The following is a 15,186-nucleotide window of genomic DNA, read 5'->3' on the forward strand; positions in this document are numbered from 1 at the left end:
TACTCACGATAGCCAAGACGTGGGAACGACCTAAGTGTCTATTGATGGAAGAATGGGTAAAGAAAAATGTGATCTATACATGCGATGGAGTATTATTCAGCCTTTAAAAAGAAGAAAATGCTGCCATTTGCAAGAACACGAATGAACCTGGAGGACATTACACTAAGTAGTATAAGCCAGACACATAAAGAAGCATATTGCATAATCTCACTTATATGTGAAATCCAAAACAGTCAAACATATAGAAGCAGAGTAGTGGTTATCAAGGGTGAGGAGGTGGGGGAAATAGAGAAACATTTAAGAAATGATAGGTTACTTAAAAACATTTTTAATTGATTCAGAGGGAATATTTTACTGATTATTAGATTGAAGCTCTGTAGACTTCCCAGCTAATTGTGTAAATCATATTTTTTTTAATGTATTGATACTTAGGTTTTCCCATGGGGGCAAAAGGAATGCATTCATTTTGAATAGTATATTTTTTAATCTTTTTGCATAAACTAAAACAATATGTCATTTTAAAAAAGATTTCCATTCTTTTGGCAAGGAGCTTCTCCATGTGTTGGTTTTGTTGAACCTGGATGTAACATCTGGAATTGATGCAGCCACTTTGTGCCATGAGTGAATCTAGCCTGAGGGCAATTTCCTAAGGCAGGAAGGGGCCGCCTTTTACATTATCCCTGTTTTAAGAGCTAAAGTAAAAAGTTCTTTCCCAGACCCCAATTCCTTAGAAAAGTGAAATTCTCATGGTTGGCTTAAGATAATAAAGATTTCCCCACCAAGAGTCTTGGAATATGGAAGAAGTTGAATATTCAAATGAATAGGGTCTATTAGAATGGTGGAAGTGCACAAATGGCTCTCGGGTGGGCAACAGGATCTGCTCTGTGGCCACATTCTATGTCCAAAGCACCATCAGCACCAAGGCTGACCACCCACAGGGACTACCAAGAGGCACCTGCCCACCACCAGCACCCCAGTCAATGAAATGAAAAGACTAGGAGAGATGAGAGAGCTTTGGGAGACTGCCAGGTGTATAAGAGAATCCCTGCCCTCTCATTTCTCTTCTGAACTTTGGCAAGCCACTAAAGCAGCAGAGTGCTTGATGTCATTGGAGCTTGGAGAAGGGGAGACACGAAGACAAGAAGCTGAGAAAAGGGAACCATTGAGTCAGCCTGTTTTTCTACTGTCTGGCAAAGCAAGTCTTCTGTGGGTCATGTGGACACTGCGGGAGATGACCAGGCTTGCCTGTCTTGACAGTATACTGCCTCCAAAGGACTGGCATGGAGCAAGGGGATCCCAGCAACAAGGGGCTGTGGAATATGCTCCTGTGGTAGCAACTGAGGATTTGCGGAAGCCATTGGTTCAGAATCGATTCTGCCATATTAGTTTGCACTGTATTAGGGAGACTCTGCAGAGAGATTCAGCCACATCCATAGAGTTAACAGAGAGCAGTGGGGAGTAACAGGGCTGGATGGTGACTGTCGTCTTGCCATGAAAGATAACCATTCCATCCCCAATCCCTTCGTCCCTTTCAGAGCCTGGAAGAGGGAAGGGGAAGTATAGAACAACCAGACTATGCTTTTCTCACCCACTCCAAGCCTCTATAGTCAAAGTTTTCATCTATGTTAGCTGGAAGAGAGAAGAGCTTTGAATCAAACATTGAAATTTATTCAACAAAGAAATAAGACTATTTGAATAACAAAAAGTGACAAAAAGATGTTATGGAATCTGGAAGATGCCTCATGAGAGATGCTACACCACCAGAAAGGGAGAGGCAATATAGTAGAGTGGCAGGTTATTGCGGAAAACTTTTCTTCGTTATACACTAACACATTGAGACTCCATAGTGAACACATTCTACAGAAGGAAGGTGAGGTGTCGCCCAACTCTAAGCTTTGAAAATATCCATGTCCCATTTTTGGCCTAGCCCCAACACAATGATTTTTTTTTTCTTTGAGATGGAGTCTCACCCAGGCTGGAGTACAATGGCATGATCTCGGCTCCCTGCAACCTCTGCCTCCCGAGTTCAAGTGATTTTTCCTGCCTTAGCCTCCATAGTAACTGGGATTACAGGCACCTGCCACTATGCCCGACTAATTTTTGTATTTTTAGTAGAGCCAGGGTTTCACCATATTGGCCCTCAGGTGATCCACCTGCCTCAGCCTCCCAAAATGCAGAGATTACAGGCATGAGCCACCGCGCCCGGCCAGCCCCAACACTATTACTGAAGGTAAATAAAAATGGAGTCTTAGGAGTAGAGCTAGAGGAAAAAAACATCAATATCTAGGTACTGCCAATGAACCTTCCTTGGTATCCGTGAGGATTGGTTGCAAGACTCCCGTGTATACCAGAATCTATAGATGCTCAAGTCTCTTATATAAAATGGGATAGTATTTGCATATAACCTGTGCACATCCTCATGTATACTTTAAATCATCTCTAGATTACTTATAATACCTAATACAATGTAAACACTATGTAAATAGTTATATTGTTTAGGGAATAATGACAAGAAAAAAATCTGTACATGTTCAGAACAGACATGGTCCTTTTTAAAATATTTTTGATTCACAGTTGGTTGGATCCACAGATGTGAAACCCTATGGATAAGGAAGGCCGACTGTATTCATTTGGAACGTAAATTGGAGTACTTGGAGAAGATATTCAACCTGCGAACTTCAGGCCCCTAGTGGTAGGCAAAGTGATTGCAAAGAGTCCTCAACCCCATCTGTGAGAACTGGGGTGGACAGCAAAGGGATGAGGCAGCAGAGGAAGTTGGAGAGAGCACCAGGATCCAGTAAGGACTTCTCCACACAGGGGATAGTGGGAAGCCTTTGCAGCACAGCAAAGACACAAACAGCTTTGTGTTTTGAGAAGATGGTTCTGGCTGCAGTGTGGAAAGTGGATTGGGATTGGGGATGGGCAAAGAGCAGTTAGCAAGCTATTGAAGTAGTTGGACAATGGTGGCTGGGAATAGTTTCTAGCAGTGAAACGGGAGGAAAGTGGAGAAAGTCAGGATATTTTAAGATATACAAGTGCCAGCTCTTAGAGACCAAATAGATATGGGGATTAAAGGCGATGAAGGAGTTCAAGATAACTTCCCTGGTTTTTAAGCAAATTTTTGAGCAACTGGGTGAATGATGATACCATTTACTAAGACTTGGAATATTGGAGATAGAGCAGGTTTTGAGGACACTAAGTTCAGTTTGGGGATAATATGATTAGTTAGAAGTATCTAGGAGGCCTCTATGAAGAAATGACCAGTAATTAGGCTATTCAATAGATACCAATGTGAGAGGACTTACATGTAAACTTGAAGGACTGGGAAGAGACACACACCCCTAGGGAGAGAGTACACAGTGAGAGGAGCGGAATAGCTAGTTAGATGAAGGAGAGAAAAGAGCAAAGCAATATGACACTGAGAAGATTACTTGGGGGCACCTGAGGTTTGCAGATTAGCAGATATTAAGGGAACAAAGTGATATGCCAAAAACTTTCAAAATTGCATAAGGGTTCTCTTGCTGGAAAATGAAACTATTGACTTTTATTTATAATGTCCAGGTCTTCATTGATGGTTATAACATCATAAATATATGCCGAATGAGAAAAGTAGATGATGACTTATTATCTACATGACGTATGATTATATATGATGACATATGATTACATTATAGCATCAGTAGAGGAGAAACAAGATGAGTATTTTGCTAATGCTCACTGCATGCACTATGCTTTCAAAGCAAAAGCACAATTGCTTGATCACTTTGACATTGGTATGTGGTGGCCTCACTGTTCTCAGAAATCTTTCTAATCACAGAAGGTACAAGCCCAGCCACTGCTGAGGCCGAATGTGATCTCATGCCAGAGGACCAATATGCAATCTGATTTTGCAACCTCAGGAATAAGGAGTTGGATTTGGGCAAGAATTTGTTGGACTATTTCAGATTTTTAGGGGTTTTTCTCCCCTCCTTCATGAATATTTCAGCCTAATCAAAAAAATCTCAAACCTCACAATATTTTTAAAGCAATAAGTCAAATCAAATCAATGATTTGAATGTTGAAATAATGCAACACACCCCTTCTGGTCAGCACACAGGCAGGGTCTTCTTTACCTGAGGACAGACCTTTTCCTTCCCGCAAACTGTTTCTGTAAGTAATGCTGCCACCTAGCAGTCTCTTGGGGAATCACCACCCTACAAGGTAATAGCTTTCGGTACACACGTTTTAGGTTTGTGGTGGCTTCCCCGCATTTAAGTTGGGTTTAAACAACACTTGAAATATGAATTTAATTACCTTTGAAAAATGTCTTTTCTGCAGGTATAGGTCTTGAAATCATGGTGTGGCAAAAAATAGGCTGTTGAAAGCAGCTCGCTCAAGATGAAAATGATGGCAAAATGCACAGGATTTGCACTGTCCAAACTCATCCAATTGCACACACTGAATATGTGCAGTTCTTTTTATATCAATTATTCCTCAATAAAGCTGTTTAAAAAATGGTAAAATAAAAAGAAAATGATGGCAAAAAATAAAACACCCCCTGTGTAAAACTTCAGTACATTTGTATGAAATACAAACCTCTACAAGTACCTTGTGAGGAGAGTAGGTAAAAACAAAGTGTGGATGAAAAGCGTCAAAGAAGAACAGCTCTTTAACCGGAGAACCCTGGAGTCATAATCTCAAAGTATCACCTATGTGCCTACTGGAAACCTAAATGCTGTGACATTTTAATTCACAGCAGGAGCTTCACTTGCAAACTAAGCAAAGTTACTTTTTCATGTACTTCACATTTTTGTGTTTTCACAAAGGTTAAAAAGAAACAGCTAACAGTTATTGAAGTGTTTGCTATTTGCCCAACACTGAGTAAAACACTTTCCAAGCACTGTTATGTAACCTACACAATCCCCTGAGATGGTGTTACTGATACTGGTGGCCTGGGGAAGTTAACAAGGCAAATAAGTGTTGGAGTCGGGATACAAACCGAGCCAGTCTGATTTCAGAGCCTGAGCTCTCACCTCCAAGGTTATAATACTTTTCTATTGTGCTGAAAGTTATGTGGGAGCAAACAGATGTCAGATGTTCAGCAGGTTAAAACGTGTGTTAACAGGATACAGTAAGTTTCTGTTTTCTAGTTGAGTGGCATGAAAGAAAATGTTCTCAATTGTATCACAGTGACATTTGTCCTATCTCTTACTACAAACTACTTTATTTAATCACTGTGAAACTCTACCGTTAACTCTCTGTTTAATACCTGTTGACTCTAGATTGTCAGATACTTTGTCCAATTATGCCATCTCACTGTTTTAGTGACATTTCACTTTTTGATATCTTGAGAGAGAGTTTCCTTCTTGTCACTGCTCTGCATTTAGATGTCAGTGAGTACTGACATCTACAGTGGATGTGTCCTGTCCACTTTTACTAAAATAAGGTATCTATGCATCATTTTCTGAGGAAATGTCTTGTCCAAACCTATCTCTGAAAATAATTTGAATATGCATAATATCTTTACCCAGAAATAGCATGCCACATCAAACTATGCAGCTTATGTTAGACCAGGCCCATGCATTCAAACCACCTGAGAGTCTTGTTGAATGCAGGACCTGAGATTCTACATTTTAAACTAGGTCTCGGGTGAAGTTAATGATGCCAGTCCTTGGATCACAATTTAAGTACCAAGGTTCTAAATTACCCAGTTATGCTTGGGTCTGGAAAGAAAATCTGATTCGATTCCAAAGTGAAGAAAAAAAAAATCTTCCCTATAATTTTCTCATTTTATGTATCTGATGATAAAAATCAGGTTTGATATAAACCAAGTTATGTATTTTTATGTTTCTAAACAAGGGTATCTATAAAATCTATTTTAAAAATAAGTTGTTTCCATTTGAGTTTTAAATCTATTTGTTTAAATATTTTTTCTTCTTGTCATCAGAGTTTCTGAAATTTATACCTCTACCATAAGATATCATGTAGTGTTGGACTTGAAACTTCTAGAATCATCTGGCTATCAGAGAGCTGCCCAACCTCCAGCCCCATCTTAGGGCAGACATGAATAAGGCTTCTTTGGTCTAAATAAGCTAAATCCAGAGCTCTGGGCATTAAAGAAACTGAAGTCAGATTTTAGAATTGTTCTGCAATTAGTTCCTTGACCTGGTGGTCGTATTTTTAATAGCAGCCAATTTAGGAGTTTCCTAGGTTTATTCAGAGCTCTCTTTCAGGTAACCTTGTCCCTATACTCTTCCAGTTCTTGTCAGTATCACTCGTTTTTTTGCTCTCACAAGAAAATATATAGTACTTAGAGGTAAATGTAAAACTTCTATACTTGGGTCTCCAGATCATATCACAAAAGAGTGAAATGAATTAGACACTGTAAGAAATTGACCATTTTCAAAAACAGGAATGTTATTGCCTACCAACTCAATATAAGTGACTAGAATAATGTTATTCAGTCTAGGAATCTATTAATAGAAGAATAGTGCTAGGACAGAGGAGGTAATGGGCTTCCTCTAGCTTGTACTGGCAAAGCCATAATTGAGGTAATACAATGTTCAGATGTATGCATGTAAGTGTATGCATGTCTGTGGCTGTGAGTCAGAGAGTGTGATGGAGAGGCAAAAGGGAAGGTAGTTATAATTTATGAGGAACAATGGAAAAGATCAACAGGTTTCAAAAAGGTAAACCAGATGGTGAGAGAGTTTCAAACTGTTATAAATTCAAAGAGATAGGAGTATTTACTTTTGAAGTGGGTTTTGGAGTGGAAGTTAGTAAGATCTTTTATGGATGGATGGACAGATGGATGGATGGGGGTGGCGGATGGATTGAAGAGTTGAATCCCTAAACACCTTACTTTGAGAAATCTAGAAGCAATGGAGCAGTTTTTTCTCGAACAGATTAGATAGTCAGACAGACAGGCAGGCTATTTATTGAATACATTCTACATGCCAGTATTCGGCCGAACCCTCTACATATACCAGGTGCTTTCTTCTCCAAACAACCCTTTGGAATTCCTATTATCCTCATGTGGAAAGTGGTAAATATGAGGCATAGAGAAATTAAGTGACCTGTCCAAAGTCATTGCCAGGCTGAGCTCAGACTTTGTGCTGTTAACCTCTAGTTTATAACCCTGAGTGACACTCAAAGGTGCCCTACTCAACTCTCTCTTAAAGAAATAACTTGCTGGCCAGCGGCAAGGAGTGCAGTTAGCTGACAGCCTCTACTGATAACCTCCTCGGGCTCTGTTTCAGCTTTCAACCAGAGACCATGTTGTTTCTGAGGAGGCCCAGCTAAGGACCGAGCACGGTTGGGGTAGAAGAGTCTGAACATTTCTGCCCACCATGGGCCCCTCTAATAAACAGTCTTTCCTCTGGAGCTCCCCACTGAGCTGTTGTAGACTTCACCAGATCAGCATTGCAATCTGAGGCTCCCCCTGCCCAATTCTGCCTCCTTCCTCCTTCTGTCTATCGCAGGAGTTGTTCTGAATAACCTTCTTTTACTCCAATGTCCATCTCAGCATCTGCTTTGCAGAGGACACAACTGGCACACCCTGCCTTCATATATTTGGATTGCCATCATATAGAACACTGTTTGGAATTGTTTTGTGTTGTGATAAGGGGTTGAATTAGGACAAAATTCAACCCCTTATCACAACACAAGCATAAACAAACTGCTAGGGAAGCAGCTTTCACATATACATAAGGAAGAACATCCTAACAACTAGAAGTGCCAAACAATAGAATAGCCTGCCTCAAGATCAATGAGTGCCCTGTCACTGCGTTCAGGCTGACTGGAGAACTGCTTTTGTGTGAAGGTTGTGTGGCATTACCACTCCTCCACTTCTACCCCCATGAATACTGAGGCACCTGGGATGCTAAACATCCACAATGCTAATTGATTAGCAAAAACCAAATTGTTTAGGAAATCGCGCCAGGAAGCCCAAACCTCTGATTTCTTAGCAGATCAGTGGGTCTGGTTTGATACATTATCCTTGTCCACTTCCAGGGCAGTTTAGTGGTACTCTAGGCCAGACTAGCCAGTCTACATACTTTTTTCTTTAATCAAAGAGCTCCTAGAAAATGGGATAGGCTGTGGGCTGATCGTCCCCATGGACTAGTTGGTGGGATCAAAACCTAACTTCACATATGTTTATGTCAGACGTAATATGGGGTTCACCCTCTAATGCAGTTCTAATGACTCCCTCCCCTGCCACATGGTTCTCAAGCTCATGGACTTGCACACGACAGCCAGAGAGATTCTCTTCCTCAAGGCTGTTGTCTCCCTCCCTTCATGCAGACACAGGCACACAAAGCAGGGGACGCCTACTGCCCCCTTCTAAGAATTCCATGATGGTCAGATTATATAAGTAATCATATATTTCAGATAGCAAAATAAGAGATGGAAAAGACTGGTAGGAAAATCAATAACATAATCAGCGTTAGGATCTGTATATAAAGAGACATTCATTTGCTGTGCAAATATTTACTGAGCACCTACCAAAGGCTGGAATCCCTTCCACATGCTAGGGACGTGATGCGCTCGATGGAGTCCCCAATGTCATGGGGTATATATCTAATGCCACTGAGAAACCTGGCTCACCCTGCACTGAGAGAAGCACTCAAAGCCACCATCACCAATAGCGCTACTAAAGACAGTGCTTTGGAGCTTCCAAGCTGATAGATTATCCTTTCTCCCCACCCTCAGATTTCTCCAGTGTCTCTGGCACTTATAGTCCATGTTTGCAAGAAATATTTTATTATAGTGCTCTGAAACAAATTTATAAAGTTTGCAAGAGAAGTTTTAAAAAAGCAAGCTCAGCAATATTTGGGGGCTTTTAAAACTGATGATGCAGCTGACCTACTGGAGACAAAGGCAGTGGGAGGGCCCTTACTGGTATAAATAAATAGGAGTCTCTGGTACTGCAAACCCACAGCCTGGACTCAGAGCTCAAGTCTGAACTCTACCTCTAGACAGAATGAAGTTCATCTCGACATCCCTGCTTCTCATGCTGCTGGTCAGCAGCCTCTCTCCAGTCCAAGGTGAGAACTTTCATTTACGTTTCACTGTTTGTTGAACAGAAATAGTCTTTAACCACTTCAATTTTCTTTCGATTAAAAACCGCAGGGAAGTCTGACTAAAGGGGGAAAAAACTGCTCTGTTCCTTCTAGATTTCTCAAAGTAAGGTGTTTAGGAATTTAACTCTTCAAAACTGGAAGTATTTATATTGTTAAGATTTTTATTTATAGCAAAAAGAGATACCACAAGTCCAATATTCATGTGAATTATATATTCCCAGCCTTTTTCAGATTCAGCTCCTGCTATATATAATTCTTTACATGTAGCTCTTCTTTGTTCTGCCTCTCAATGTTACCCACTCTGACCAAACCCTATACAGGGTTTAAAGATTATTGAACTCTACTGGTCTCTTGCAGTGAACATGCTTCATGTAATTCCAAATGGTTAGATCTGACATCAAGTACACCACTGTCAGTACACCAGGGGTATTTACACACATTCTGCAAAGAAGCAGACTTCCATGTCTAAGTGGGGCAGCTATCTTTGTGTCAATAGATAAATATCCAGTTGAAGTAGTAAGTTTTTATGTGGCCGAAGAAATGGATATGTGCAGAAAGAAGCCTTCTGCTCAGATTTAGAAGACCAAATTTTTGTTCTTAAAACACAGAGGAGCTTTCTCCCCCAGTTTTAATTTTGCTTCACATGTTATTTTCACTCTTCAAAACCCTAATTTCTTGCATTCTCCACGGGGCTTTCCCATGGCTCCCGGCAGAGGTAGCTCTTAGTACATCTTCTGTTCTCAGCATGCACGTTAGATTTTGAGCATAATACAACCTTCTGTGGTATTTTAGTTTTTGTTTGCTTGTTTCCCCTACTAACTTGTACACACCTTGAGAGGTGAGCTTTTTTATTTATAAATGTATGTCAAGCACAGTAGTAGGCTGGATAGAAAAGATCTGATAAATGTCTTTGGCTTAGATTTCATTAGATCCCATTAAAATTCATGAGATGGATACTAATGGTACCCATCCAGTATTAATTGCTTTTGTTAAATAAAAAGACTTTTGAATTTTTATGATTGCCTTTTGTTTTGTAATGATTTGCAACCCAGACAGAGGACCAACATATCAAACAAAAACGTTTGTGACATTTTCTGAGAGGAAAGGGGAGGATGGCAGAGAGTCTGATAGAGAAAACTCTGTTCCAGCATGGTATTGCTCCCAGGACTCTAGAGCCAGGTCATGTCCTCGGTTTTTATGTGTTGGGAGTGAAGATAATCCACTGGTTTTATATTGCATTAATTATAACTGAGTTGTAAGTCCCTACAGAGGCTATTCTCAAATTTTATTATGTGGACTATCACCTGAGTACAAATATAACACTATCACAAATTTCAAAATTGCTGTGTTTTTTTGAAAGCTAATTTTTGTTTTGTTTTCTTTTTGCTTTGTTTGTTTGCTTTTTGAGATGGGGTCTCCGTTTGTTGCCCAGGCTGGTCTCAAACTCCTGGATTCAACCAATCCTCCCACCTTGGCCTTCCAAAGTGCTGGGATTACAGGTGTAAGCCACTGTGCCTGGCCTAAAAGCTAACTTTATTTTTAAAGTTTTGGTAGAAAACATTTGAAAATACTCAAGCCAAGACAAGCAGAAATATACAAACTAAAGACATATGGGTGGAAGCACTGACTTGAAACTTTTAAGTCTTCAAATGCACATTATGAAAGATTAGTAATTAAATTCTAGTTATGAATTACATGCCAATGGATTAAAATAACTGATTCTGTGTTTACTTACAGGTGTTCTGGAGGTCTATTACACAAGCTTGAGGTGTAGATGTGTCCAAGAGAGCTCAGTCTTTATCCCTAGACGCTTCATTGATCGAATTCAAATCTTGCCCCGTGGGAATGGTTGTCCAAGAAAAGAAATCATGTAAGTTTCAAGAGAAAAATAAATAAGATTTCCTTCTCCCAATGAAATCAGATCAAATGTTACCATACAGTAGTCTTACTCGAGAATGTCGAAGAGATTTACTTGAGTGTTGCTAAAAATTCTCAAACTAATAATGAAAATTGTTAATAATTAAGAGCTTAGTTTGCAGCAGCCCTGAGCTAAGTGCTTTACATGCACATACTCATTTTCTTTATTCAACCGCTTTATTAAGGTAAGTCTATTGTTCCTTACAGTCTGAGGCTTAGGAAGGTTAACTAACTGCCTGAGACACACCATCAGAAAGGATTAGAAAGTGCATTAGTGGCCAGGCGTGGTGGCTCACGCCTGTAATCCCAGCACTTCAGGAGGCCGAGGAAGGCGGATCACCTGAGGTCAGGAGTTCGAGACCGGCCTGACCAACATGGAGAAACCCCGTCTCTACTAAAAATACAAAATTAGCCGAGTGTGGTGGTTCATGCCTATAATCCTAGCTACTTGGGAGGCTGAGGCAGGAGAATCGCTTGAACCTGGGAGGCGGAGGTTGCGGTGAGCCGAGATCACGCCATTGCAATCCAGCCTGGGCAACAAGAGCGAAACTCCACCTCAAAAAAAAAAAAAAGAAAGAAAGAAAGAATGAAAGTGCATTAGCCAGGACTCCATTCACATTTTCCCCATTGCAAAGCCTCTTCTTTGCGACACCTTGAAGTATTAGGCACAGCATCTTTCTCAGGGCATCCCTGACTTGGCGTTCATGAGTGGCTTTTCCCATGGACTTCTTTAGATTTTTGCAATGTTTGTAAGCAGCTACTTCCTCTTTGTCACATTTTGTTACCAGTGCTTGGGGCCTTGGACCAGTTGAAATATGGGATATCAAAAGTGCATACGGTAATTTTTCACTAGAAAGGCATTTCACTAACGTCTTTAACAATAATGTCTAACTAAACTACAATTATTGGCATCAAACTCAGAGATGTGAAGACTAGCCATGACCTACTTGGGAGTAGTTCCCCTGGCTGTTTAGAAAACTGGGACCCCTTTCTTTTGATTCCATTTCCTCTGTCATGACTCAAGTCTCTTGCCTGTCAACCAAGGAAGGTAATGCATCTTAATTTTCTCTGCTTTAACTTGGATTGTTTTGAAATGACAAAAATCTGATTTTATATCTTTTCATCAAGTTCTGCATTTGTGAATTTTAACCAGATACAGAAATGAAAGTTTCAAATTATTGTGAGAAATTCATGCCAGTCAGAGGTGAAAATACCGTGAGTCCAGATGATCAGAAATCTGTCTTTCCATCATGAACTCAGAAACCCAATTGGAAGTGTCTGTCTGAAAACCCAACTGCTCCATGTCCTGTGACCTCTCTAAGATTTACGTGCAAAAGTGCAGTTTCAGAGTTAGATGGATGGATCCTTGCCGTTTGTCTTTATTGTTTTGGGTTTTTTGTGGTTTGTTGCTGTTTTTTGTGTTTTGTGTTTTTTTGTTTTGTTTTGTTTTGTTTTGTTTTGTTTTGTTTTGTTTTGTTTTTTGAGACAGGATCTCACTCTGCTGCCCAGGCTGGAGTGCAGTGGCACAGTCATGGCTCACTGCAGCCTCGACCTCCTGGGTTCAAGCAAGCCTCGCTCCTCAGCCTCCTGAGTAGCTGGGACAACAGGTGCACACCACCATGCCCAGCTAGTTTTTTTTTTTTATTATTTCTGTAGAGATGGGGTCTCATTAAGTTGCCCAGGCTCCTGGCCTCAAGCAATCTGCCCACCTCAGCCTCCCAAAGTGCTGGGATTACAGGCATGAGCTACCATGCTGCTGGCTGTTTGTCATTTTATAACTAAGATAAATGACATATAAGGAAATTGTGTTTTGTTTGAGTTCACACCAATAGAGGGTAGAGTCTCCCAGTTTTCTGCTGTCTGGGAGACCTCACTTTTCCACTGCAGATAAAGCATTTAACACTATATCTGGCACTTGGTAACCACTCAGGTCATGCTCATGAAAAACAGTGAAGAAAAGTGTGGGCTCTGGAGTCAGATAATCTTCATTTGAATCCTTCTGTATCATGTATTTGTTGTGCAATCTTGAACAAGTTATTTAAATTCACTGAGCCTAAGTTATCATCAGAAGGTAAGGAAATAATAATTTCTCCAGCAAAGGATTTTTGTGAGATGAATTGAAATAATCCATGTTACCTGCTAAGCATAGTGCCTGGTGTGTTATAAGTACCTGATAAATATTAGCTATTAATTATTGCTGCCACTTTTGCTATTGTTTAATATCTTAGAGCAGGAAAAATCTTGCTAAGTGGTAATTCGACAAAATGCAGATGTCACTCCAAGCAATCTGCTCTGCAGCATGCGTCTCATGTGAAATTGCACTGAATTTTTTTTTTCAGTGAAATTCAGGTTCTCAAGAGAGTGTTTTCTATAGCTTATTTTGTTCTCCCAAATGCAGTGCAACAGATAAGCACATTTTAAAGATATTGTGATATAACTTTAGAAGTGAGCCAATCTTGGAGTAAGTTATTTGGTTGTTCTCCAATACACGTAAATTTTATCAACAAAACACTAACCTCTGACATGTGAGGCCCTCGCAGCTTTGGATTCAACCCCACCAGCTCACACATACTGGTCCACAAATGGTTGTTTTCTTATTCCTCTGACCCCATACTACAAATCGCCTATTCTAGATCCCAAACTGCCCAGCTCCAATTTCACTTCATCTAGGAATAATTATTTTCATACCAAACTCTTTTCTTTATTAAAAGTATAGGATTGACTAAAATGTAAGACTGAATTATTTAATTTTTATTTTCCCCCAGAGTCTGGAAGAAGAACAAGTCAATTGTGTGTGTGGACCCTCAAGCTGAATGGATACAAAGAATGATGGAAGCATTGAGAAAGTAAGTTAGGCATAACAAGGGGTTTCAGATTCCAACTTGTACTGAAGAGTTTCCCTTTCCTGGGCAGTCAAAATAGGGACTAGTTTGAATTTATGAGAAGTTCCTAAGACAAATGTGTGTTTTTCACTGTTATTGCTTATCAGATGGAGTAGGGGTAGCTCATTCCAGCAGCTCAGTAAACCAAACTAGAAGCCAGTATACATAAGAGTCCTTGCCCGGTATCTCCAGAGGAAAGCCACAGTTTCTTGTGTTTCTCTAAACATAACAATTTTGTTTTTGTTTCTGCTTCACAGAAGAAGTTCTTCAACTCTACCAGTTCCAGTGTTTAAGAGAAAGATTCCCTGATGCTGATATTTCCACTAAGAACACCTGCATTCTTCCCTTATCCCTGCTCTGGATTTTAGTTTTGTGCTTAGTTAAATCTTTTCCAGGAAAAAGAACTTCCCCATACAAATAAGCATGAGACTATGTAAAAATAACCTTGCAGAAGCTGATGGGGCAAACTCAAGCTTCTTCACTCACAGCACCCTATATACACTTGGAGTTTGCATTCTTGTTCACTAGGGAGGAAAGTTTCTTTGAAAATAGTTATTCAGTTATAAGTAATACAGGATTATTTTGATTATATACTTGTTGTTTAATGTTTAAAATTTCTTAGAAAACAATGGAATGAGAATTTAAGCCTCAAATTTGAACATGTGGCTTGAATTAAGAAGAAAATTATGGCATATATTAAAAGCAGGCTTCGATGAAAGACTCAAAAAGCTGCCTGGGAGGCAGATGGAACTTGAGCCTGTCAAGAGGCAAAGGAATCCATGTAGTAGATATCCTCTGCTTAAAAACTCACCACGGAGGAGAATTAAGTCCTACTTTTAAAGAATTTCTTTATAAAATTTACTCTCTAAGATTAATAGCATTCGAAGATCCCCAGACTTCATAGAATACTCAGGGAAAGCATTTAAAGGGTGATGTACACATGTATCCTTTCACACATTTGCCTTGACAAACTTCTTTCACTCACATCTTTTTCACTGACTTTTTTTATGGGGGGCGGGGGGACTCTGGTATCTAATTCTTTAATGATTCCTATAAATCTAATGACATTCAATAAAGTTGAGCAAACATTTTACTTAATTATGAGCAATTTCTTCTTCTTCTTTTTTTTTTTTTTTTGAGACAGAGTCTCACTATGTCGCTCAGGCTAGAGTGCACTGGCACAATCACAGCTCACTGCAGCCTCAACCTCCTGGGCTCAAGCGATTCTCCCACCTCAGGCTCCCCAGTAGTTGGGACTATAGGCACACACCACCACACCCAGCTAATTTTTGTATTCTTTTGTAGAGACGGAGTTTCGCCATGTT

The 15,186-nt window shown here is 40.0% G+C and overlaps 1 protein-coding gene across 1 annotated transcript; it reads left to right on the forward strand.

Annotated features, from left to right (window-relative positions):
- Positions 1–8,747: 8,747 nt before the first annotated feature.
- CXCL13 (C-X-C motif chemokine ligand 13) lies at positions 8,748–14,959 on the forward strand. The gene is made up of 4 exons (XM_004038869.2): positions 8,748–9,026; positions 10,800–10,932; positions 13,745–13,825; positions 14,119–14,959. Exons 1-4 carry the CDS (start codon positions 8,963–8,965, stop codon positions 14,168–14,170), a joined length of 330 nt encoding a protein of 109 aa, XP_004038917.1. The 5' UTR covers positions 8,748–8,962; the 3' UTR covers positions 14,171–14,959.
- Positions 14,960–15,186: the final 227 nt, after the last annotated feature.

Source organism: Gorilla gorilla, chromosome 3, assembly GCF_029281585.2.
Source record: "Gorilla gorilla gorilla isolate KB3781 chromosome 3, NHGRI_mGorGor1-v2.1_pri, whole genome shotgun sequence".
Taxonomy (NCBI): Eukaryota; Metazoa; Chordata; class Mammalia; order Primates; family Hominidae; genus Gorilla; species Gorilla gorilla.